General features: G+C 40.1%; 1 protein-coding gene across 1 annotated transcript in view; it reads left to right on the top strand.

The window, feature by feature from the left end:
• Positions 1-26004, top strand: part of LOC126292083 (disheveled-associated activator of morphogenesis 1-like) — a 113586-nt gene that overhangs the window by 12609 nt on the left and 74973 nt on the right. Inside the window, exons 2-5 of the mRNA XM_049985892.1 lie at positions 19172-19411; positions 21642-21759; positions 22862-22994; positions 25709-25835. Of these exons, the coding sequence (XP_049841849.1) occupies positions 19172-19411; positions 21642-21759; positions 22862-22994; positions 25709-25835 (618 nt within the window). The remainder of the gene's footprint in view (positions 1-19171; positions 19412-21641; positions 21760-22861; positions 22995-25708; positions 25836-26004) is intronic.

The following is a 26004-nucleotide window of genomic DNA, read 5'->3' as shown; positions in this document are numbered from 1 at the left end:
AGAGCCATTTGAGCCAGGAGTACAGCAGCAATTACTCCACAATAACTGCAACAGAATGCTCGGGTTTTGAAATACTGTCTAGCCACGAGGGAGCAGTGCCGGAAGGAAAGTGGCCCAACAAAGTACATTCTAGTCGAATTTTAGTGAATGACAAAAGTTGCCTCTCTGAACTTACGCCACTGAAAACCGCAGCTAAATGGATTTGGGGGGGGGGGGGGGGGGGGGGGAATGAAATGCTCATGTCAACCTTTTCATTCAGAGAATATACATGCATTATTATAATGGATAGTATTTTGTTTTTGTTTTATGTAGTTAATGTGGAGCATAGCCTATGTTACACTTCCCACCTGTTTTCTCTGAACTGAACTGCACCGAATGACCTCCCGTAATTCCCCTATTTGAAAGAAGAGTTCGCTGCTGTCCCGCTATTCCCCTATTTCTATTTGAAACAAGAGTTCGCTGCTGTGCCGCCCAAAGTTGTCAGTGACTTATTTGCAGTTTTCTACAACACATATAAATCCAGTGTTATTGTGTTCAAGATTAATTTATGTCAAAACTTAACTAAAATATGTGGCATGCCAACAAGTCAAAACGCGTGTTGTGGAAAAAAGCTAAGCCGAAGTTCACCGACGAGATTTCTTTTAGTCATCATATGAATCAAGAGAGAGAAAAGCTTCGTAATCATGCTGTCTTTCATCTGAAAAGTAAATAAAGGTTTAGTGACATTTAATGTATATAATATGCCAATAAAACGTAATTTTTGCAGGAATCCGTTAAAATGGTTAAGATTATTTTGGTGTAGCCTTTTTGTCAATCTGCCCTTGTTTGTCTGTCTGAATACTTCTCAGGGTAGGAAAGTTTGAAATAAAGTGTTTTTAATATTGTGTTAAAAACACTGTTTAACACAAACAATGGAAACTCCAGGTTGAAATAACAGGGTATGTTTCTGTTTATGAAGAAGGCTGTGGGTGAAAGCTTATGTGTAAATATCTTACTTATGACTCTATGCTACTTAACTTGTCATCTGTCTTTCCCTACTTTGTTTAATACGCTTTATAAATAAAACATGGTTTTATTAGTGTTCTGCTAACTGTTGAAAAGAAATTAAACAGTTAATTTTTACGCATTGTTACCCAATTGCAGGTAAACCTCACGTGAGTAGAGATGGACAAATTGAAACACATAACTGTTTCGAAACAAATGAAACAGTGCAATGTAATGTTTCGAAACGCTGTATCAAAACAGTGAAACAGTTGGTGTTTTTTAATAGCATAGACCTTCAAATTACATCATCTTGAACTTGTACTCGTCATAAAAACACAAAAGAGGCGCATGAGAGCCAATCACATCGTAGAAAATATGAAACCTTCACTTAGCCGTCTTAACAGTTTCGTATTTCCTGTGACAAATGTGCTGCTTCCGTGTCATATGACTTTCCTATTGCCTGAGAACAGACTTAATGTGTTTGACATTAGAGATTTTCCAAACACGTTTTCCTTTATTCTAGTGCCCAATTTTGATAGATTTTATGAGTCATAATTTGTATGTGCTCTTGAAAAGTCATATCATGAGATATAATTTATTGAGATAGCACTCTGGAAAGCGAGGCCCCGAATTAACTTTTACGAATGTGCCACTCACATTTTTCTTCACAATTAAATTTTCCGTTGTTTGTCACACAGAGCAGCATGCAAAGTAACTGATGCAGATAGATAAAAAAATTACCATAACAGAGTTGGGAATATAGCAAAATGGTCAAGTATGGCAGTTTTTCATCAAACATTCACAAGTTAGCTGGATACAGCTTGATAGAACTACACTTGATAGGACTGGAAAACATGTTAAAATATTTCAAGGTAACTGAAATACAGAAATTTGTGTGTTTCCTTGAATTATAAAATCCAGACTAAAATTTAAAACAATTCATACAGTGTAACGCCTTTATGATACCTGTATCATGACAGATGTGGCTCTACATCACTTACAGTTATTGTTAAAAAAGTTTGTTTGAGGTCCATCGACATCTACATCTAAATTTATACTCCGCAAGCCACCCAACGGTGTGTGGAGGAGGGCAATTTACGTGCCACTGTCATTACCTCACTTTCCTGTTCCAGTCGCCCACCGGAGTGGCCGTGCGGTTCTGGGCGCTACAGTCTGGAACCGAGCGGCCGCTACGGTCGCAGGTTCGAATCCTGCCTTGGGCGTGGATGTGTGTGATGTCCTCAACCTGTTCCAGTCGCGTGTGGTTCGCGGTAAGAACGACTGCCGGAAAGCCTCCGTGCTCGCTCGAATCTCTCTAATTTTACATTTGTGATCTCCTCGGGAGGTATAAGTAGGAAGAAGCAATATATTCGATGCCTCATCCAGAAACGCACCCTCTCGAAACCTGGACAACAAGCTACACCGCGATGTAGAGCGCCTCTCCTACAGCGTTTGCCACTTGAGTTTGCTAAACATCTCCGTAACGCTATCACGGTTACCAAATAACCCTGTGACGAAACGCGCCGCTCTTCTTTGGATCTTCTCTATCTCCTCCGTCAACCCGATATGGTACGGATCCCACACTGATGAGCAATGCTCAAGTATAGGTCGAACGAGTGTTTTGTAAGCCACCTCCTTTGTTGATGGACTACATTTTCTAAGGACTCTCCCAATGAATCTCAGCCTGGCACCCACCTTACCAACAATTAATTTTATATAATCATTCCACTTCAGATCGTTCCGTACGCATACTCCTAGATATTTTACAGAAGTAACTGCTACCAGTGTTTGTTCCGCTACCATATAATCATACAATAAAGGATCCTTCTTTCTATGTATTCTCAATACATTACATTTGTCTATGTTAAGGGTCAGTTGCCACTCCCTGTACCAAGTGCCTAACCGCTGCAGATCTTCCTGCATTTCGCTGCAATTTTCTAATGCTGCAACTTCTCTGCATACTACAGTATCATCAGCGAAAAGCCGCATGGAAATTCCGACACTATCTACTAGGTCATTTATATATATTGTGAAAAGCAATGGTCCCATAACACTCCCCTGTGGCACGCCAGAGGTTACTGTAACGTCTGTAGACGTCTCTCCATTGAGAACAACATGCTGTGTTCTCTTTGCTAAAAACTCTTCAATCCAGCCACACAGCTGGTCTGATATTCCGTAGGCTCTTACTTTGTATATCAGGCGACAGTTCGGAACTGTATCGAACACCTTCCGGAAGCCAAGGAAAATGGCATCTACCTGGGAGACTGTAACTAATATTTTCTGGTTCTCATGAAAAAATAAATCGAGTTGGATCTCACACGATCGCTATTTCCGGAAGCCATGTTGATTACTACAGAGTAGATTCTGGGTTTTCAGAAATGACATGATACGCGGGCAAAAAACATGTTCTAAAATTCCACAACAGACCAATGTCAAAGATATAGGCCTATAGTTTTGCGCACCTGTTCGACCCTTCTTGAAAACTGGAACTATCTGTGCTCTTTTCCAATCATTTGGAACCTTCTGTTCCTCTAGAGACTTGCGGTACGCGGCTGTTAGAAGAGTAGCAAGTTCTTTCGCGTACTCTGTGTAGAATCGAATTGGTATCCCGTGAGGTCCAGTGGACTTTCCTCTGTTGAGTGATTTCAGTTGCTTTTCTATTCCTTGGACACTTATTTCGATGTCAGCCATTTTTTCGTTCGTGCGAGGATTTAGAGAAGGAACTGCAGTGCGGTTTTCCTCTGTGAAACAGCTTTGGAAAAAGGTGTTTAGTATTTCAGCTTTACGCGTGTCGTCCTCTGTTTCAACGCCATTATCATCCCACAGTGTCTGGATATGCTGTTTCAACCACTTATTGATTTAACGTAGGACCAGAACTTCTAGGATTTTCTGTCAAGTCGGTGCATAGAAATTTACTTTCGAATTCACTGAACGCTTCATGCACAGCCCTCCTTACGCTAACTTTGACATTGTTTAGCTTCTGTTTGTCTGAGAGGTTTTTGCTGCGTTAAAAATTTGCAGTGAAGCTCTCTTTGCTTTCGCCATAGTTTCCTAACTTTGTTGTTGAACCATGGTGGGTTTCTCCCGTCCCTCACAGTTTCACTCGGCGCGTACCTGACTAAAACGCATTTTACGATTGCCTCGAACTTTTTCCATAAACACTCAACATTGTCAGTGTCGGAACAGAAATTTTCGTTTTGATCTGTTAGGTAGTCTGAAATCTGCCTCCTATTACTCTTGCTAAACAGATAAACTTTCCTCCCTTTTTTACATTCCTATTTACTTCCATATTCAGGGATGCTGCAACGGCCTTATGGCCACTGATTCCCTGTTCTGCACTTACAGAGTCGAAATGTTCGGGTCTGTTTGTTATCAGTAGGTCCAAGATGTTATCTCCACGAGTCGGTTCTCGGTTTAATTGCTCGAGTGAACTCAGTATAATGTTACTCGATGCTTTGTCCCTACCACCTGTCCTAAACATCTGAGTGTCCCAGTCTATATCTGGTAAATTGAAATCTCCACCTAAGACTATAACATGCTGAGGAAATTTATGTGAAATGTATTCCAGATTTTCTCTCAGTTGTTCTGCCACTAATGCTGCCGAGTCGGCAGGTCGGTAAAAGGAGACAATTATTAACCTAGCTCGGTTGCTGAGTATGACCTCCACCCATAATAATTCACAGGAACTATTTCACTGCTGGATAAAGTACTACTAACAGCGACAAACACGCCACCACCGGTTGCATGCAATCTATCCTTTCTAAACACCGTCTGTGCCTTTGTAAAAATTTCGGCAGAATTTATCTCTGGCTTGAGCCAGCTTTCCGTATCTATAACGATTTCAGCTTCGGTGATTTCTATCAGCGCTTGAAGTTCCGGTACTTTACCAACGCAGCTTCGACAGTTTACAATTACAATACCGATTGTTGCTTGGTTCCTGTATGTCCTGACTTTGCCCCACAGCCTTTGAGGCTGTTGCCCTTTTTGTACTTGCCCGAGGTCATGTAACCTAAAAACCGCCCAGTTCACGCCACACAACCTCTACTACCCTTGTAGTCGCCTGCTGTGTATAGTGGACTCCTGACCTATCCAACGGAATCTGAAACCCCACTACCCTATGGCGCAAGTCGAGCAATCGCAGAACCGTCTCAGCCTCTGATTCAGACCCTCCACTCGGTTCTGCACCAAAGGTCCGCAGTCAGTCCTGTTGACGATGTTGCAGATTGTGAGCTCTGCTTTCATCCCGCTACCGAGACTGGTAGTCTTCACCAAATCGGATAGCCTCTGTAAGCCATAGAGGATTTCCTCCGATCCATAGTGATACATATCATTGGTGCTGAAATGAGCGACCACCTGCAGATGGGTGTACCCTGTCCCCTTCATGGCATCCTGAAAGACCCTTTCCACATCTGGAATGACTCCCCCCCGGTATGCACACGGAGTGACATTGGTTTTCTTCACCTCCCTTGCATCCCCATTTCGCGCCTGACGTTGGAGCTCCTAACTACGAATAAGCCCACCCTCTGCGACCGCCCGGATCTTGCAGACTGAGGGGCAACCTGTGGAACAGGACAAGCAGCCATGTCCGGCCAAAGATCAGTATCAGCCGGAGACAGAGCCTGTAACTGGTTCGTCAGACAAACTGAAGAGGCCTTCCGTTCAGCCCTCTAGAATGTCTTTCGCCCCCTGCCACACCTCGAGACGACCTCCCACTCTACCACAGTTGAGGGATCAGCCTCAATGTGGGCAGTATCCCGGGCAGCCACAGTCGTAGTCCGATCGGGGAATGCATGGGACGATCTGGTCGTCCCCGAAAAAACCCCGTCCAGACCCCCATAGTTATGCCCATTGGCAACAGCCTCAAGCTGTGTTACCGAAGCCAACACTGCCTGAAACTGGGAGCGAAGGGATGCCAACTCAGCCCGCATCCAAACACAGCAGTCGCAGTCCCTATCCATGTTAAATACTGTTGTGCAAAGACAGTCTAAACTAATCGACAGCCGGCCGCCGTGGTCGTGCGGTTGTAGGCGCCACAGTCCAGAACCGCACGACTGCTACGGCCACAGGTTCGAATCCTGCCTCGGGCATGGATGTGTGTGATGTCCTTAGGTTAGTTACGTTTAAGTCGTTCTAAGTTCTAGGGGACTGATGACCTCAGCAGTTAAGTCCCATAGCGCTCAGAACCATTTGAACTAATCTGCAGAGAGCACAAACAATTTGAGACAACATTTAAACAGTTATTAAAATACAAGACTGCCTAGTAAGTGCAATAATGCTGCTACTTGCGCACTTCTGACACATTGCTCGCGGGTAGAAGGCTAACTGTACTGTCAGTATCGTACAAAGACTATTTGAAAGAAATAAACAAATGACAGACGAGTACGTGAGTTTGCACGTCACAAATATTAAAATGCAAATGTGCCCCTGCTAATTACGAAACTACACAATGATTTGACGGATTTAACTAAACAAGTGCGCTAAGAAGAATCAAACAATTTTTCAACTTTATTACGACACTTCTATGAATGCTGAATAAGCCACTTGCTGCTACCTCCACACTGCTACGCGGCAGAAAGTACAGGTATATGGAGTTCCCTCAAGTACTCACAGGAAGCACATATATTGTCATCTTATTATAAACTTCCCCAGGAAATCAGAGATGAAGTTAAGCTGTTGTTGGAATGCAATTTTTGTCACAGTATCTGAACGGAAAAAACAAAAGCATCTAAGTACGATTGTTGATTTGCCTAAGAATTACTTATGTTACACAAGTATTAAGATACCTATAGTGTAATCACCAAACATAGCACATTTACAAAAGTAAACACACAAACATATACATACATAAATCAGATAATCATTCTGAAACACATAAATAAATAACAGACTCAAAAAAATTAAACTCACTGAATGGTGAGCAAAAACGTAAGTGTCTTCTGTGTGCGACAAATTTGAGAAAAATTTTCTTGTACAGTAGCTACATGTAAGACTTAGCGACTAAAAGAAATACAGTCAAATACAAATTCAGCGTACATTGTCCAGAAAAGAACAAACTCAATTCAGATTTTACTATTTCATTTCTGAATAGACCTGCTGTACCTATTTTGAGTTGTAGTTTAGAAATATCATTTTTGGTATTTTTCCGCTTGAAAGCCAGGATCGTCTGTCTGTTATTGTTTGTGCCTGCTTTGAAAATATCCGCTCATTTGGAACAGATGTGGCCAAAATACAAAGACGTTGTTTCATTATTTCAAACAGCGCAGGAAACAGTACAAGATTTTCTTTCCACCACAGCAATGGATCTTGTGATCTGTGTATCAGTGGCATCTTCATGTATTTATCAAGCTCGACTATACTTGCAGCACGTGGATCGTGTGCACTTTGGAGAAAGCCTACTACAGCTTGGTCAAAATCTTGCCAATTGTTGCCACTACTAGAGTTGCATGTGCTCACCGCAACTGTTTTGGCTGGTGGTGGATTGTCTGTAGAACACCGAGCGGGTTTCTGTCGTATTGCACAGCAGTTTTTTGATTATGGCAACTTTTGTTTAACTTAAGCGAGGCCAAGTTTTTGGAAATCCATATTCCCTGTAGCGAGGATCCAATAATGTTGCTTCACTAGCAGTTGCTTTATCTGCAAACTTTTAAACGAGGCAAGTACAGATTCCATCCTCAAGTTTAGCAGTAGCTGTATTAATGGCTTCATTGCTATAGTTTGAGTTTTTCAGTCAGTGACTTTTAAACCTTTGCTTAATAAGACAACTTTTGACAAAGTTACATTTCTTTCGTTGCTAATTTCTGTTGTGACTTGCACAAAAGAGATAGTATTTCACAGGATTTTTCAACAATTGACCAGTCTTCATTAGACAGTATTGTTTGTGAATCCACACTGAGGACGGCGAGGCTGATTAGATTTTCAGAAACCTCTCAGACATTTCATACAGGGAATTCCATCTCATGGTGTACCCTTGTTTCGATGCTAAAATAGGGAAACCCATTTGCTTCTGAATATTGTGTAATTTGTCAAGTGCTTGGGGACTTCTTTTGAAAAATTCCGCTATTGACTTCGCTTTACCCATTGTGTCTGTAATTGTTTCAAGACTTACTTGCATAATGTATGTAAAAAACAAGGTACATACCACCATTTGCACATAATCATTGCCTTCACCGTATTCTGTGCAATGTATATAGCGGAAGCTACAATTTTATTGGTAATACCCCAAGTTGAATCAGATTTTGTAATTCACTGGAAATGTTTTCAGCTGCAGTTTTTAATCAATGAAGTGAGCAGTCACTTCAAAATAATTCTCATTTTTCACAGATGTCCAATCCATCAGTCATATTGCAGATGGATCTGTCAGGTGTCTAGGAACCCGGCAGGAACACACCTTGGTGGAAGAGTGTGTCAGCTGTGCCAACAGAGGAGTCTGATTGTGCAGCGAGGTGCTTGACTGTCATCTGCCGATCACATCGGATGAGAGTGTCCGCACGTTCCACTGTTCCTGTGTGTGGCTGGCCTGCACGCAGAAGACCGGACATGTTTGTGCGACTTTGTTGCGACGGTGACAGAGCCCCGTGCAACGACTCACCGTGCTTCTATTGTTCACTGCTAGGTCTCCGTAGACATTCTACAATCGTCTGTGCGATGCTTTGGTTCTGTAAAAGAAATTCAATGACAGCTATCTAGTTGGTACACTCCTCCATGACAGACGTCATTTTGATGGTACGTAATAGCACCACCACCCAACGGAACTTCGTAAAACTATAGGGGCTGAAGCGAGAATATTCCACGATGTTTCGCAACACGTTCCGCATCTTTTTCTACCAAAAATGGTCAAGGAAAAAATATGTTGCCTTACTGATTGATTGCCCCTCGTACAGCACTGTCAGTGTCCAATACCACGTTTATTTCGAAACGTCACAAATGAGCCGTAAAGTGCAAAGTGCTAAGATGCACTGGTTTGACTTTTATCCTCATTGCAGACACCTAAGAACTGGTGAATAGCTTATTGGTTGTGTGGTTGTGGCTCGCTAAGACACTGTCCTCCTTTGTCCCCCAGTTCCAACCCACAGGATATATATATGTGTGTGTGTGTGTCTGTGTGTGGAGGGGTGGGGGGGGGGGGGGGGGTATTCAGAAATCGGTGCATTCCAGCCCTGTCGACAGTGTAGACGAAATCCGGGAACTCACTGTGGATGGTTGTCAGTGCGTTCAGAACACGGCTGGGATTTTTTTAGCGTGTAAGGGCATCAATGAAGGGAGGTGCTGAAGTCTGCCTCCACATGAACGATGGCTGTGTGAACCACTTGTTGTATTGCGTTTGTACCCGAGTGCATATCTGCAGTTTGGATCCTCGGGGACTCTGTTATGCAGTGTCCACGTACTCACAAAGCGAATGAGCCTATGCGTTGTCACCGATTTCGTGAATATCCCTGGTATATGCGGCGCGTCAGAAACTGACACATGTTGGAGTTCGAGATGGCCAAGCGTTTAGGAAAAAACGGTATTTTTGGTGCTGATCTGAGGAGGCGTTCAGTTTCTAAGCAACGGTTGGCGCATCGGAAAGAGGACAGACTGCTTTACCCGGAGATTGTTAGGCAGCGCCCCTAAGCGGCAACATTTTTTTGTATTATCAATTTTAGATTTACGTACACTACAAATAAACCAAAATAATGTGCAACATATTTTATTTATTGATATTTTCGTAAAAGTTATGAAGACGAAAATTTGGGACTGCAAATAAATTTTCAGAAAGGGGTTGTAGAGCGTATAGCAGAACTTCTTATATAAAATTAGGAAGTTTTATTATTTTACAGTTCATTACTTGCACGTGCTGTGGTGATATTCGTCGCAAAAACAGGAGGAGCAGTAATTGTTTCGGAATGTTGCATACGTTATAAACGTCTCATTTTTACAGTTATAAAATAGTTCTACTAAAAAACAAACGTGTATTACATTCATACATCATTCTCTGTCATTGGACAGTTTTGGAAAAAACCACGCGTTATGAATCCATTACGCGTGTATTATAATTCTTTCTTGGAAATGTATTTGCAGTCCAAAATTAGATGGTTCAAATGGCTCTAAGCACTATGGGACATGACATCTGAGGTCATCAGTCCCCTAAGCTTAGAACTAAGTAAACCTAACTAACCTAAGGACATCACACACATCCATGCCCGAGTCCAAAATCTTCCTTCGCCTTTCTCTTCCGATCATTTTATGAAATTTATTACGAGTTGTTGTTGTTGTGATCTTCAGTCCTTAGACTGGATTGATGCAACTCTCCATGCCACTCTATCCTGTGCAAGCATCTTCATCTCCCAGTACCTACTGCAACCTACATCGTTCTGAATCTGCTTAGTGTATTCATCTCTTGGTCTCCCTCTACGATTTTTACCCTCCACGCTGCCCTCCAGTACTGAATTGGTGATCCCTGGATGCCTCAGAACATGTCCTACCAACCGATCCCCTCTTCTTCTCAAGTTGTGCCACAAACTTCTCTTCTCCCCCCCCCCCCCCCCCATCCTATTCAATACCTCCTCGTTAGTTATGTGATCTACCCATCTAATCTTCAGCATTCTTCTGTAGCACCACATTTCGAAAGCTTCTATTCTCTTCTTGTCCAAACTAATTATTGTCCATGTTTCACTTCCATACATGGCTACACTCCATACGAATACTTTCAGAAATGACTTCCTGACACTTAAGGCTATACTCGATGTTAACAAATTTCTCTTCTTCATAAATGCTTTCCTTGCCATTGTCAGTCTACATTTTATATCCTCTCTACTTCGACCATCATCAGTTATTTTGCTCCCCAAATAGCAAAACTCCTTTACTACTTTAAGTGTCTCATTTCCTAATCTAATTCCCTCAGCATCACCCAACTTAATTTGACTACATTCCATTATCCTCGTTTTGATTTTCTTGATGTTAGCTTATATCCTCCTTTCAAGACACTGTCCATTCCGTTCAACTGCTCTTCCAAGTACTTAGCTGTCTCTGACAGAATTACAATGTCATCGGCGAACCTCAAAGTTTTTATTTCTTCTCCCTGGATTTTAATACCTACTCCGAATTTTTCTTTTCTTTCTTTTACTGCTTGCTCAATATACAGATTGAATAACATGGGGGAGCGACTACAACCCTGTCTCACTCCCTTCCCAACAACTGCTTCCCTTTCATGTCCCTCGACTTTTATGACTGCCATCTGGTTTCTGTACAAATTGTAAATAGCCTTTCGCTCCCTGTATTTTACCACTGCCACCTTTAGAATTTGAAAGAGATTATTCCAGTCAACATTGTCAAAAGCTTTCTTTAAGTCTACAAATGCTAGAAACATAGGTTTGCCTTTCCGTAATCTTTCTTCTAAGATACGTCATAAGGTCAGTATTGCCTCACGTGTTCCAGTATTTCTACGGAATCCAAACTGATCTTCCCCGAGGTCGGCTTCTACTAGTTTTTCCATTCATCTGTAAAGAATTCATGTCAGTAATTTGCTGCTGTGAGTTATTAAACTGATAGTTCAGTAATTTTCACATATGTTGACACCTGCTTTCTTTTGGTATTGGAGTTATTATACTCGTCTTGAAGTCTGAGGGTATTTTGCCTGTCTCATACATCTTGCCAGTTGGATGGTAGAGTTTTGTCAGGACTGGCTCTCCCAAGGCCATCAGTAGTTCCAATGGAATGTTGTCTACTCCGGGGGCCTTGTTTCGACTCAGTCTTTCAATGCTGTGTCAAACTCTTCACGCAGTATCGTATCTCCCATTTCGTCTTCATCTACATCCTCTTCCATTTCCATAATATTGTCCTCAAGTACATCGCCCTTGTATAGACCCTCTATATACTCCTTCCACCTTTCTGCTTTCCGTTCTTTGCTTAGAACTGGGTTTCCATCTGAGCTCTTGATGTTCATACAAGTGGTTCTCTTATCTCTAAAGGTCTCTTTAATTTTCCTGTAGGCAGTATCTATCTTACCCCTAGTGAGATAAGCCTCTATATCCTTACATTTGTCCTCTAGCCATCCCTGCTTAGCCATTTTGCACATCCTGTCGATCTCATTTTTGAGACATTTGTATTCCTTTTTGCCTGCTTCATTTACTACATTTTTATATTTTCTCCTTTCATCAATTAAATTCAATATTTCTTCTGTTACCCAAGGACTTCTACTACCCCTTTTTTTTACCTACTTGAACCTCTGCTGCCTTCACTACTTCATCTGTCAAAGCCACCCATTCTTCTTCTACTGTGTTTCTTTCCCCCATTCCTGTCAAAGGTTCCCCTATGCTCTCCCTGAAACTCTGTACAACCTCTGGTTTGGTCATTTTATCCAGGTCCCATCTCCTTAAATTCCCACCTATTTGCAGTTTCTTTAGTTTTAATCTATAGTTCATAACCAATAGATTGTGGCCAGAGTCCACATCTGCCCCTGGAAATGTCTTACAATTTAAAACCTGGTTCCTAAATCTCTGTCTTACCATTATATAATCTATCTGATACCTTTTAGTATCTCCAGGGTTCTTCCATGTATACAACCTTCTTTCATGATTCTTAAACCAAGTGTTGGCTACGATTAAGTTGTGCTCTGTGCAAAATTCTACCAGGCGGTTTCCTCTTTCATTTCTCTCCCCCAATCCATATTCACCTACTATGTTTCCTTCTCTCCCTTTTCCTACTGCCGAATTCCAGTCACCCATGACTATTAAATTTTCATCACCCTTTACTATCTGAATAATTTCTTTTATTTCATCATACATTTCTTCAATTTCTTCGTCATCTGCAGAGGTAGTTGGCATATAAACTTGTACTACTGTAGTAGGTGTGGGCTTCGTATCTATCTTGGCCACAATAATGCGTTCACTATGCTGTTTGTAGTAGCTTACCCGCATTCCTATTTTCCTGTTCATTATTAAACCTACTCCTGCATTACCCCTATTTGATTTTATGGTTATAACCCTGTAGTCACCTGACCAGAAGTCTTGTTTCTCCTTCCACCGAACATCACTAATTCCCACTATATCTAACTTTAACCTATCCATTTCCCTTTTTAATTTTTCTAACCTGCCTGCCGGATTGAGTGATCTGACATTCCACGCTCCTATCCGTAGAACGCCAGTTTTCTTTCTCCTGATAACGATATCCTCTTGAGTAGTCCCCGCTCGGAGATCCGAATGGGGGACTATCTTACCTCCGGAATATTTTACCCAAGAGGACGCCATCATCATTTAATCACACAGCAAAGCTGCATGCCCTCGGGAAAAATTACGGCCGTAGTTTCCCCTTGCTTTCAGCCGTTCGCAGTACCATCACAGCAAGGCTGTTTTGGTTAGTGTTACAAGGCCAGATCAGTCAGTCATCCAGACTGTTGCCCCTTCAACTACTGAAAAGGCTACTGCTCCTCTTCAGGAACCACACGTTTGTCTGGCCTCTCAACAGATACCCCTCCGTTGTGGTTGCACCTACGGCACGGCTATCTGTATCGCTGAGGCACGCAAGCCTTCCCACCAACGGCAAGATCCGTGGTTCACGGGGGGGTGGGGGTGGGGGGTCATTACGAGTAATAAGTACAATATACTTAGCATTGTTTCAGTTTAGATGCAGTGTAAGTGGCGTATAAACTGAAAATGAAAATAATAAAAGAATGTCGCTTCCTAGACACACTTTTCTTTGGCGATGGAGGATATATATACGTAGGTATATATACTTAAGCGCCAAAGACACAGTTATAGGCACGTTTATTCAAATGCACAGATATGTAAACTGGCAGATTAGGTGCTGCGGGCCGCCAACGCCTATACAAGACAACAAGTGTCTGCTGGCGCACTTGTTAGATCGGTTACTGCTGCTACAACGGCAGGTTATCAAGATTTAAGTGAGTCTGAACGTTGTGTTATAGTCGGCGCACGACCGTTGGGACACACCACCGAGGTAGCGATGAAGGCGGGATTTTCCCTTACGACCATTTGACGAATCTGCCGAGAATATCAAAAATCTGGTAAAACATCAAATCTCCGGCAATACTGCGGCCGGAAAAATATCCTTCAAAAATGGGACAACGATGACTGAAGAGAATCGTTCAACGTGACAGAAATGATACCCTTCCTCAGATTGTCCCAGATTTCAATGATGGGCCATCAGCAGATGTCAGCATGTGAACCATTCGACGAAACATCGATATGGGCTTTTGGAGTCTAAGGCCCATCATGTACCCTTGATGACTGCACGACACAAAGCTTCACGCCCGCCTGCGCCCATCAACACTGACATTGGACTGTTGATGACTGGAAATATGTTGCCTGCTCAGACGAGTCTCATTTCAAATTGTATCCAGCAAATGGACGTGTATGTGTATGGAGACAACCTCACGAATCCGTGGACCCTGCATGTCAGCAGGGGACTGTTCAAGCTGGTGGAGGCTCTGTAACGATGTGAGGCGTGTGCATTTGGAGTGATACGGGACCCCTGATACGCCTAAATACAACTCTGACAGTTGACACGTAGGTATGTATCCTATCCGACCACCTGCATCCATTCATATCCATTGTGCATTCCGACGGACGTGGGAAATTCCAGCAGGATAATGCGGCACCACACACGTCCAGAATGTATACAGAGTGACTCCAGGAAGACTCTTCTGAGTTTCAACATTTCCGCTGGCCACCACTCCCCAGACATGAACATTATTGAGCATATCTGGGATGCCTTGCAAAGTGCTGCTCAGAAGAGATCTCCATCCCCTCGTACTCTTACGGATTTATGGACAGCCATGCAGGGTTCACGGTGTCAGTTCTCTCCAGCACTACTTCAGGCATTAGTCGAGTCCATGGCCAGGTCGTGTTGCGACACTTCTGCGTGCTGACAGGGGCCCGACACGATGTTAGGCAGGTTACCGATTTCTTTGGCTCACGAGGCTGTTCAGGACCTTCGGTCCTTTGTCTTTACTGCGACTGTCATTAATGTACAGTTCCATATGTTCTGTGACTCTCACACTAGTCCGCCAGCAGCCTTAGAATTCACATATAGCCCACCTCACTTCATGTTCAAGCAGCTACTCTGTACATGTTGCACAGCTCTGCCTATTCCTTGGCACACTTCTGTATGCATCACTCATAGCTGTGTGGCCCAACTTTCGGACTCAGAGAACTGCAAACAACTGTACATTAATTACAACTATTGAGGCCTCAGTTCACTGACTTATTCTTAAACTCAGGTCAGAAAAGAGCTAGACGAGTGGTATACCTGCAGCAGGACTGCAGAATCCATTGTGGCCACAATAGTTGTAACTTTACTGACCTATATGATTTGTCAAAAATCTTCTTCTTGTGTCATTGTTTTTTTCAGGAGTGTTAGGTATTTTAAGCAGTTTTTAAATAATTCGATACAACACCATTAAAGCTGAATTTTAGTTTCTGTTTACTACTGTTTCTATTACTGCCGATGTTGATCAGATTGCATATTGGTTTTTTTTTTTTTTTTTTTTTTTTTTTTTTTTTTTTTTATCACAGAGTAAGATGGACTGTACAAACTTTATTGGATATAAGGTCTGCCTGTTATGCAAAAGTCTGGTTTTTCATGTAACCTAACATGTTTCATCACCTCTGTGCTATCATCGGTGGGTTTTCTTTATTCGACTCTTAATTTTAGCTTATATGATTATGTAGGACCATATGTACATTACCTTGTACAGGTAAGTTGTTTCTTTTTTTTTTGCATTCTTTTGAGTGACTGAGAAGCACATCCAGTGATATACATATCTCTCAAAGTTACGTTTATAACAAACACAGAGATGGGACACAATAATAATGATTACACTATATTTTGGTGAAGAGAAAAGGTCCATTACAAACAAAATTCTGCAAAATACATGTATTATTTGTGTGTGGTTCTCAATAACTCATAAAAGCATGAAAGAAAAAGGATCTGCCAAAACAGAACATGACAAGCTACCACTACATTGTAATGTAGAAATGGTCCTGCATAACCATATAATGTAAAATTAATAATTGAATAAAGAAAAGCCACTGACAATGGCACAGAGGTGCCAAAACGTGTTTTGGTTAATAAAAAAAAATGTTTTGCATAATAGGTGGAATTTACAACTAATAATTTTAACTACAATGTGGTAAATTCTACAGCAGTAAGTCCAAATGATGAATATATGAACTTTACTTGACTACTACAGAACATGCACCAACTGAATAGTGAGTGTACAGCAGAAGTTACTCTCAGAGAATTACTCTGACAGCGGATTGTGTGCTGTATTTATGCGAAGTCGGTGGTCACTGACTGTGCCATTATCTGTTCATCATCATCATCATCATCATCACGGGCAGTTTCCAGCTTCTGGCCGGGTCTGTATGGAACATAAGGCCTTTCCATGGTCTTCTGTCTTCCCACCATCTCTCCATCTTCACCTTGGTCCAGTCTTCTCCTTTCCTCCATCTGTCTCTTGGTCTTCCTCTTGGTCTCTTTCCTTCCAGTTTCATCTCATGTATCCTCCTGGGTATTCTCCTCGATTCTCTTAACATGTCCATACCATCTCAGCCTTGATTTCTTTATCTCCTCCTGTAATGGTTCCACCTTCATTAACTCTCTGATCTTTGTCACTCCAATACTGTTTTTCACGAATTATCTCATTAGCTAGTACTTTGCTTTCCTCTCTTCCTTTCATAAATCAGGTTTCTGATGCATATGTCACGATTGGGACACAGTATGACCGATATATAACCTTTTTACTGATTTGGGGTACATTCTTGCTCCATATCAGGCTTCTGACTCTCTTCTGAACTGCTCCTGCTTTTCTCCCCCGCTTGTTTATTTCTCTGTCATTTTTTCCATCATCCTGTATCAGGCTTCCACTCTCCTCACACTTTCCCCACCAATTGTTATTCCACTTGTTCCTCTCTCCTTCTTTCTTGTTGCTATAATCATCTCACTCTTACTTGTACCAAATTTCATCCCATATTCTTGTACTGTTCATTCCCATATGTCCAACTTTTCTTGTACTTTCCCCTCCTTATTTCCCTGAATCATCAGATCATCTTCAAACACCATAGCTTCCATCTTCCTTTCTCCAATTACTTGTGCTACTATACAAGTAATTGGAGAAAGGAAGATAGTTTGTTGTGCCTCTTTAAAGATGTGTGTATTGAGGTTTTTAAAAAAAGTTAAAATTACAAAAAAATTCCATTTTCATTTCCAGTATAAAAGACATAAAAATACATATATATTTGGCAATGAAGTTCTATTTTAACCATCAGCTGCATATTCTTCAAATGATGTAATTATATGATCTGTATTCTATGTTTTGTGAATGAAAATGTGGACATAAAATTTATGTCTAGGTTTTAGCAAGGCCAGCCATGAATTTTCTAGGAACTCAAATAAGTGGATTTTCAGCAGAATTACATTTTAAGATTAGAACATTCTGTTATTCTTAAAATGATAACAATTTTGAATATGGATGTTTTTTAAACTGTGCAGTTTTCAAAAAGATAATTTTTAGAAAGAAGAAAATCAGTGCTCCCAAGTAAGGTATGTCAGTCTTAAATGCCTACATGAATAATACGTGAAATAAAGAAAAGACAAGTGCTCTCCTACAGCTGACTGATGCGTGGTGCATAGAAACATGCAACAGAAACAGTATTTTGGTAGCTTTTGAGCTCGTGGTATTTCTCCGGCAGAAGTGCACACATTCATGCATGTGACCACACAGACACCCTTGGCCGTGAATGTGTGCTTTTAGGTGTGTCTGTATGGTTGCGCACATGAATGTGTACTTCTACTAGAGAAAGAGCTGGAAAAACTAGTGAAGTACTGTTTCTATTGTGTGTTTCTAGGTGCGACACATTAATCAGCAGTAGGTGAGTGGTTAACTTTCCATTATTTTACGTATTAAAACAACATTTTATTGGGGTAGAATTTTCAAGCGCTCGAGGATTTCATGACTCATAAATTTGGAAAACGTCCTTGGATATAATATTTGTATGCAAGTTACTTTCCTATCATCATTAGTATCAAGTAAGTAATATACTGAATAACTGTTGTGCTCTTCCATGCTAAGACTGGTTTGATGCAGCTCTCCACGCTATTCTCTATCGTGTGAGCCTTTGTGTACCTACTGCAATCTACATCCCTTGGAACCAACTTAATGTAGTCAAGCTTTGGTATCCCACACTCTTCCTTCCAGTAGCAAACTGCTGATTTCTTAAAATCTCAGGATCTACCCTATCAACCTATCCATTATTTTATTCACGTTACATAAGATATTATTTGTTCCCCAATTTGATTCAGTACCTGCTTTTCATCTAATCCTCAGCTTTGTCCTATAGCTGCACATTTCAAAAGCTTCTATTCTCTTTTTGTCTGAACCCTTTTGTTCTCCATGTTTTTCTTCTGTACGAGGCTATGATCCGGACAAATATCTTCAGAAAAGTTTTCATATCATTTAAATTTACATTTGACGTTAACAAATTCCACTTTCATTTAAATATATATTTCTTCTCTTGTTATTGGCAGTCTGCACTTTACATCCTGTCTACTTTAGCCACCATCAGTTATTTTGCTGCCCAAACAGCAAACCTCATCTACTTCTTTTATTGTCTCCTAATTTCTTCTGTTATTTAATTTGACTACACTACATTACAGTTGTTTTACTTATGTTGATATTCATCTTATAACGTCTTTTTAAAACAATATTCATCCTGTTCCACTGCTTGTCCGAGTCCTTTGCCATGTCTGAAAGAATTACAGTCGTCGGCAAACCTAAAAGTTTAATTTCTTCTCCCTGAACTTTAATGTCCTTTATACATTTCTTCTCAGTTTCCTGTATTGGTTACTGAGTTTAAACCTGGAAGACAGACTACAACCTTGTCTCTCTCCATTCTCAACTACAGCTTCCCTTACTAACTACTTACACTGTCATTCTTAGCATCATGTAAATAGTACACTGTACTGTAAGGTTCAGAAAGTTGCACATTAAAAAAAAAAAAAAAAAAAAAAAAAATAGGGATTCAGTGCATACTATGCATATGTATTAAGTATACAAAAGACAGAAAACAGGTAAGAAAGTTTTATTTGTATTAAGAGTGGTGTTGTAGCAAGTTGAGCTATTCCATGTTGCTATATTTTATAGTGACACAGCTTGAGCCAATCAGGTGATGAGAGTCTTTCTGGTCCACAGCTTCAATTTCCAACAGTGGACGCAGACGATGAGGTGCGGTCCCGCACGCGGCAGCTGGATGCACTGAAGACAGCGCTGCGCACCCTGCGCACCCAGCCGCACAGCTTTGTACTGCGCTTTGTGGAACTAGATGGTCTGCCCGCACTACTCTCCTTCCTGGGGGGCATGGACTACCAGACAGCACAGAGTTCTGTCCACACCTCACTCATCGGCTGTGTCAAGGCACTCATGAACAACTTGGTACATAGTGGATTTTCACTTAGGCTTGTTTGTTTTGAGGTTGAGTTCGTTGGCCTAATTTTTTTCTTTTTTGTAGACATTCTTGCTTACAACCATTAAGACAATTCTGCTTCATTTATTCCAGGTGACAATAATAATAATAATAATAATAATAATAAAGATTTTATTGTCTTGAGGCCATTACAGCAACTGACAATGTCAAATGAAGTTACAGTTTATAAGACAGTGTGATAAGGTATTGACTACTGAAATATTTTAGCTTATATTACAATAAATGTACAGTGGGTCATCTGTTGGATTACTGCATTTTACAGTTGAAGAATTCATTGATATCATAGAGGCCATTACAGCAACTGACAACGTCAAATGAAGTTACAGTTTATAAGACAGTGTGATAAGGTATTGACTACTACAATATTTTAGCTTATATTACAATAAATGTACAGTGGGTCATCTGTTGGATTACTGCATTTTACAGTTGAAGAATTCATTGATATCATAGAATGGGTGGGCAATAAACCATTAATGCAGTCTTTCTTTGAATGTATTTTGAGGAAGATCCTGTATGGCATGTGGCAGCTTATTAAATAGTTTGTGCCCTGTGACTTCATAGCTATTTATTCATTTAGATAGTCTGTGGTAAGGCGTGTATATGTGTTTGATGCTTCTTGTGTTGTAACAATGTACATCTTCTCTACATTTCACATCTTGTAGGTTCTTCTTCGTGAAGATTAAGACATTGTATATATAGAGGTTTACTACAGTCATAACTTTTTTTTGCTAAATAAGGGTTTGCAGTGAGCCTTATGTGAAGATTTTGTAATTATCCTAATGGCTTGCTTCTGTAGTACTAGGATGTCATGTATATGACTACAGTTACCCCACAAGATAATGCCATAGGATATTATACTTTGGAAAATGCAAAATAAGATGATCTGATGTATGTTTCAGGTACACAATTTCTGAGTTGTCTTAATAAATAAATTACTCTAGATAGCTTACTACTAATATAGTTTACATGTTGGCCCCAGGATAACTTTTCGTCTAAATAAACTCCCAGGAATTTAACAGAACTAGGGTCCTCAGATAGTGGCTTGTCTCAGAGTGAAGATTATCTGCTGAGTTTTATTTTCATATCAACACATTTATATCATCATTAAAGTTGTAGCAGCCATTAACAGTGAACAAACTGGATCTGATGACTTTCAAGTTGTGTAATGCCTATTACTACAAAATTTGTGACTGGTAGTATATTTTGATATTGAGTATAGAATGGACCTGCCTTTCCTCTACAGGAAAAGGCCACTAATTAACAGAGTAAGCTCACATATTAACAGTGATAACATATTCTTAAATAGCTTGAAAGTCAGTAAGAGTGTTTGTTGGTAGTGACTGAAGCAACTGTAGCAAAGAAATAAATATATAAATCTCTCTTTATAATTTAGAATAATAATTTTATTCATTGTAGAACCCAGAAGCATAATAGGAATGACCATGTTTGAATACAAAAAAAAAATAAAATAAAAAGTTGAGTTGCAAAAGACAAATAATTGTTAAAACATCTGCCCAAAGTGTAAGCAAGCATTTAAATTGCAGTTGAGGAGTGATGAGTGATACTAAAAGACATATTTTAGCTGTTAAAAGTAAAAGTAATGATAGTGTGGGAACAATTTTCTCTTCCTGCCTTTGCACCATGTTTTATACATACTTCAGCGATATTGCATATGTGAAAGATACACTATTTCATGGCTGTACATAAAAATTAATAGGAATAATTTAGCAACAAGATATCCTTGACATGAGTGCCCAGTTCTTCTAGAATGTTCCATCTGTGAATTTTTGTCCAAAGCCTTATTCAGAAAAGAAAACACACACAAACATTCACAACAAGCAGGGACACCTAACATGCAAGCAGGAGCTGTCTGTGGCTACAGCGGCCGGAGATTTTTGACAACAGGCTTGATGGCTGAAACCTTATTATGTGACACACTTTTTGCTGTGCCTATCTGCAAATCCTCATCTCTGTTATATAGTGAGTAGCAACTCTCCTTTTCATAATATTGTTGCACTCTATTCTAGATTTTCCATCGTTTTACTGGTAGGACAATGCAGTTTGCTCCTTTTACAGTGTACAATATGGATATTTCAGACTATTTCAGTGCCTGTATGGTAAGAGTACAAATAAGAGGAATCAGTAGTGATAATATTCTGAGTACTTCACTGTTTATAGGAGCACATAGTCACAAAGAGTGTGACAGCAATGTTTGACCTGTTACGTCGCAAGCTGAGCCACAAGGCAGCCTATCCCCATCTCCTGTCATTGCTCCATCTCTGCATTCTACTGTCATGTAAGTACATTTCTGTGATTGTGCATCTTACGTTTCAGTAATTACGGTGAGATACTGGTGGCTGTCAGACCTACAAATGGTAAAGCTTTTCAAATTGTAAGCTTATTATTACTTCATGAATGTATTTTCTCGTTGGTGTTTATGGAACCTCATTTAGATATACACCAGAATCTGTACAAATTTAAATTCAAATTTCTTATCACAATATTGTTGTTGGTGCACTGCTCACAAAACACTTGTGCGTCCAATCTTAAAATATTGCTCAGTTGTGTGGGATCCGTAGCAAGTAAAATTAACAGGAGATGCTCAATTTATACAAAGACGAGAAGCACAAATGGCCACAGGTTCATTTGATTCTCAGGAGAGTGTCACTGAAAACCTGAATTGGTAGATGTTTGAAGACAACCATTAGTTATCCCCAAAAACCTAATTACGTAGGTTTAAGAACCAGTATTAAGTGAAAAATATGGGGATACACTTCAACAGCCTATGAATTACACCCACAAGGCTATGAAGACAAGTTTAGCCTAATTACAGACTTGCATAGATGTAGTCCGTTTATACAAGAGTCTACTGGTATTTGACCGTGTTATGATATAATGAAAGTACTCACATTTTTGTTAATATTGCAAACAGCCTTCATCAGGGAAGGAAAAAATGCTGGGTATCTTGTAGTTGCTTCAGAATGCCAACTAAAATGTTTTTTGATGAGCGCGACTCATACATCTGTGGCTGCTAATTTGTAGTGGATGTGGAATGTGTTAAGTAAAAAACATCATTTAAAGAAATAAAACTAGAAATTACTGTATTTACAACAATCTTGTGTGAATGCGACAACTGCAAAGTAAAATTTTGAACACACATTTGTGTTATTCTTAAAATTGTAGATTTGTTTCATAACAGGGCTAAAGTGAGGTTATGTGGCACAAATGTAGAATACTGCAACAACAACAACAACAATAGCAGTAGTAGTAGAATAAGAAGCAGAAAAGTCAGTGTCTTGGTGAAATAAGCACTGTGTTTCATCTTGAGAGTATCATTACAAAAAAGAATTCTCTGCTAATCAGTGCTATAATTTGCTCATTTTTGCTGCACTTTCCAGTGGACTATGGTTCCCATCCACAACACTGGCTGCTGTTTGAACGGATAGTGCAGCAGCTGGTCCTCCAAGGGGAAAACAGCAACAACCCTGATGTGGCTCCTCTCCAGATCAACGTCAAAGAGCTGGTGCACTTGTAAGTTACATCTGTGTGTTCTCACTCAGTTGTCTGACCAAAAAGTGAAGTTGTTGAGCAACTTGCAGAAAAACAGTAAAAGGAGTAGGAAATAGAGGAAGACTTAATGTAGTTTTATTCATCTGTGGATCACTCCTAAAACAATACAGTAAAAAAAGAAGACATTTACATATTGCAGGTTATTTTGAGAAGTATGTGACAGGATGTTTATAAGTCATCCTAATAATTGCTTAAGTAATCTAGGCAACCCACAGAAAACCTAAATCTTGACAGCCAGACTGACTGGAGTCTGACCAGTCTTTTCAAAATAGAAGAAGCTTATTTGATTTATCCCTAGTGTAAAGAACTGTTTTGCAAGGAAGTTGTTTAATAACATAAGAACCTACTGCTACACTGTTCATTCGCTTCTCAACACCAATTGCTATGCTCACTATCAGCTTCCATCAGGACATTGACAGTAATGTTTTGTTTCCATTATCCTACTGGAACTTCCCATTTTCTTGCCCGAAAAATTGAGTTGGCTTCCCTCTATAAAGAGATAGATACTGGGCGCAGAGAGAGAATAAGGTGCTAGTATTATCAACTGCAGAGATTTGGAGTGATATTTTCCAGAAAGGGAGAAGAAGAAGAAGAAGAAGAAGAAGAAGAAGAAGAAGAAGAAGGAAAGGGGGGGGGGGGGAAATGGCAGAGGTGCGTGTCACATATTTTACCAAACCCCTCCTCTGTGTAATCTAAATGAACTCTGGCTATAATGTTGCAAACAAATTAAACCAACTTCATTTTTTCGTATACTTGCTCCACCTGTTCAACAGTGTATAAGTGGTAAGATGTGTCATTCCACGTTTGGTTTACACTATGACTATAAAACATTTTCTCAGGTTAGCCAAAACAGTATCATTCCTCCACAGTGGCTAAGGAATTCAGCAACAATCTGTGCATATGCAGATAATTTAAAATACTTAGGTTCCAGCTGTGGTAAGTACTGTTGTGTACTATCTTTTACAAAATGGTTGTGTTTTGACAGTGATATCAGAAAAAACAGCCACCTGTCACCTAGTGCGCATGTGCGTGTGCGCACACACACATGCTCTCTCTCTCTCTCTCTCATATCGCTCACTGAATCATTTCTCCCACAGTCAATTCAGGAGATACTGCTGTAAGTGATACTGCAGTGGTATTTCGTAACTGATGAAGGGCCAACACAAATCATGGTTACATGATGCAAAGTCAAATTATTTGCATACACAAGCATATACAACCAGAGATTAGATTGATGTCTCTACAGTAGTGTTGATAAATCTGTTTGAGAGTAAACATCTCAGTATTTTTCTCTGTAGCCTTTCAGCATTTAGTAAACCACCAAGGTCCCTGTCAAGGTATAATTTGGCCTTCGCAGCACCGTTAGCAGCAGAACCCCAGTAGATCAGTGTGTGCTATACTCTTAGTGGTGCATGTAAGTGGTTACAGAGAAATACATTAAATTGTTTACTTTCTGGAAGCATCTATCCATCACAGACAGTGAAACAATTGCTGGTAGCATGTGCTAATTTCTCGACCATCAAATGACATCTCCACAATGTACGTTGACCAAATACTGCATATAGAAGACCACCTTAGACCAGATAAACAGTCAGCTCCTAACACTGATGGCAGCGGAAGTCACCAGTCAGTCAGTACTAAGTTAAAAATTATATCAAACAATCTCATTCATTGTGTGCAGAAAGAATACAAATTTGAAATCTGGGGCCCAGTATTCAACTCTCTGTTGATGTGCCTACTCAGTACTCAACACTTCCTCCATATGCTAACTGGTTTTCTTTGCTTAGCAATTGTTTGCATTTGCCCCAGAACTTCTAATTTGTACTCAAATTGTATTCTACATTTCATTGTAGTTTTTGTATCTAGCATTCATATACAGACCTGCCACACCATTTGCTCTCAAAACAAATTTATGTAACACAGGAACAAAATAACTGTAAATGGTTTTGATGTATTAGACAAATCATATAGGAGTAACTTCTGACATTGCCTATTTCCTCTTGGCAGAGTTTAATTTCCACCAGCTGTCTGTCATGGGCTGCAAGCCCATTCCAAACCTGGACTTCAATTTTGATGCCTTCGTTTTACACCTAGCACTGTAGAGTTTGACTGAACTCACAGTTTTAACTTACTGAGGAGTCATCATGTACTCTACAATGGTGTGAAAGGAACTCCCCTGAAGGAATGGATACATTCTCAGTTTTAGGCAGTGCCTCATGATTGTAACTGAGATGGAACTGTTTTATTACTGCCAGAAAGGCATATTTCTGTGATAGTCTCATCAGGAACACAGTTTTATCTTCTTGGAAATAATTACTCATACCAAACATTGTCATTCATTGTCTGAAGCATATTTTTCTTGCATTTAAGAAATCCAGTTAGATCTTGGCAAAATAAACCGCCTAATACAAAGACTGAAATACAGAGAAATGTAAAGCCGCACTCTTTACAAAATGTAAAAATGTGGTGTCCTTTAACTACTCATTAACAGAGTGACAGATAACTTGACTACTAATTTCTGTCTCTACCATTCTAATTCATTACAAGCAGACATTTAAAACAAATCACATTACTCTCAAAATGTAAAATATCATGTAGTTCAAGCCATCATTGAAATACAAATAATTTTTTTTTACCATTTGATGAAAGTATAGCTTTTATTGCTTTTTATTTAGGCTCGCAAAGGAAGAAGAGTTGGTGGCTGCAAGAAACAGAGCAGATGAACTGGAGAAGGAAAATGCAAATCTCGCCTCATGGTTGGCGAAGAAGGAGCAGGAACTGGATCTCCGACTGCAAGAAAAGGTAAATTATTGACATACACTTGATGACAATTGTAATTGGAGTACTCTTTGTGGAATGGTAGATTCTATATACATCAGTGCTCGAACAAGTAGTGAAACAATGAAATGTCTCACTTCAGAGATAGAGTCAAAATTTATAACAGACATCCCAATTAGCAAAACTTCCTGGC

Source organism: Schistocerca gregaria, chromosome 9, assembly GCF_023897955.1.
Source record: "Schistocerca gregaria isolate iqSchGreg1 chromosome 9, iqSchGreg1.2, whole genome shotgun sequence".
Classification (NCBI taxonomy): Eukaryota; Metazoa; Arthropoda; class Insecta; order Orthoptera; family Acrididae; genus Schistocerca; species Schistocerca gregaria.
The sequence above is the reverse complement of the archived record's forward strand: the minus strand, read 5'-3'. Positions and strand labels throughout refer to the sequence as shown.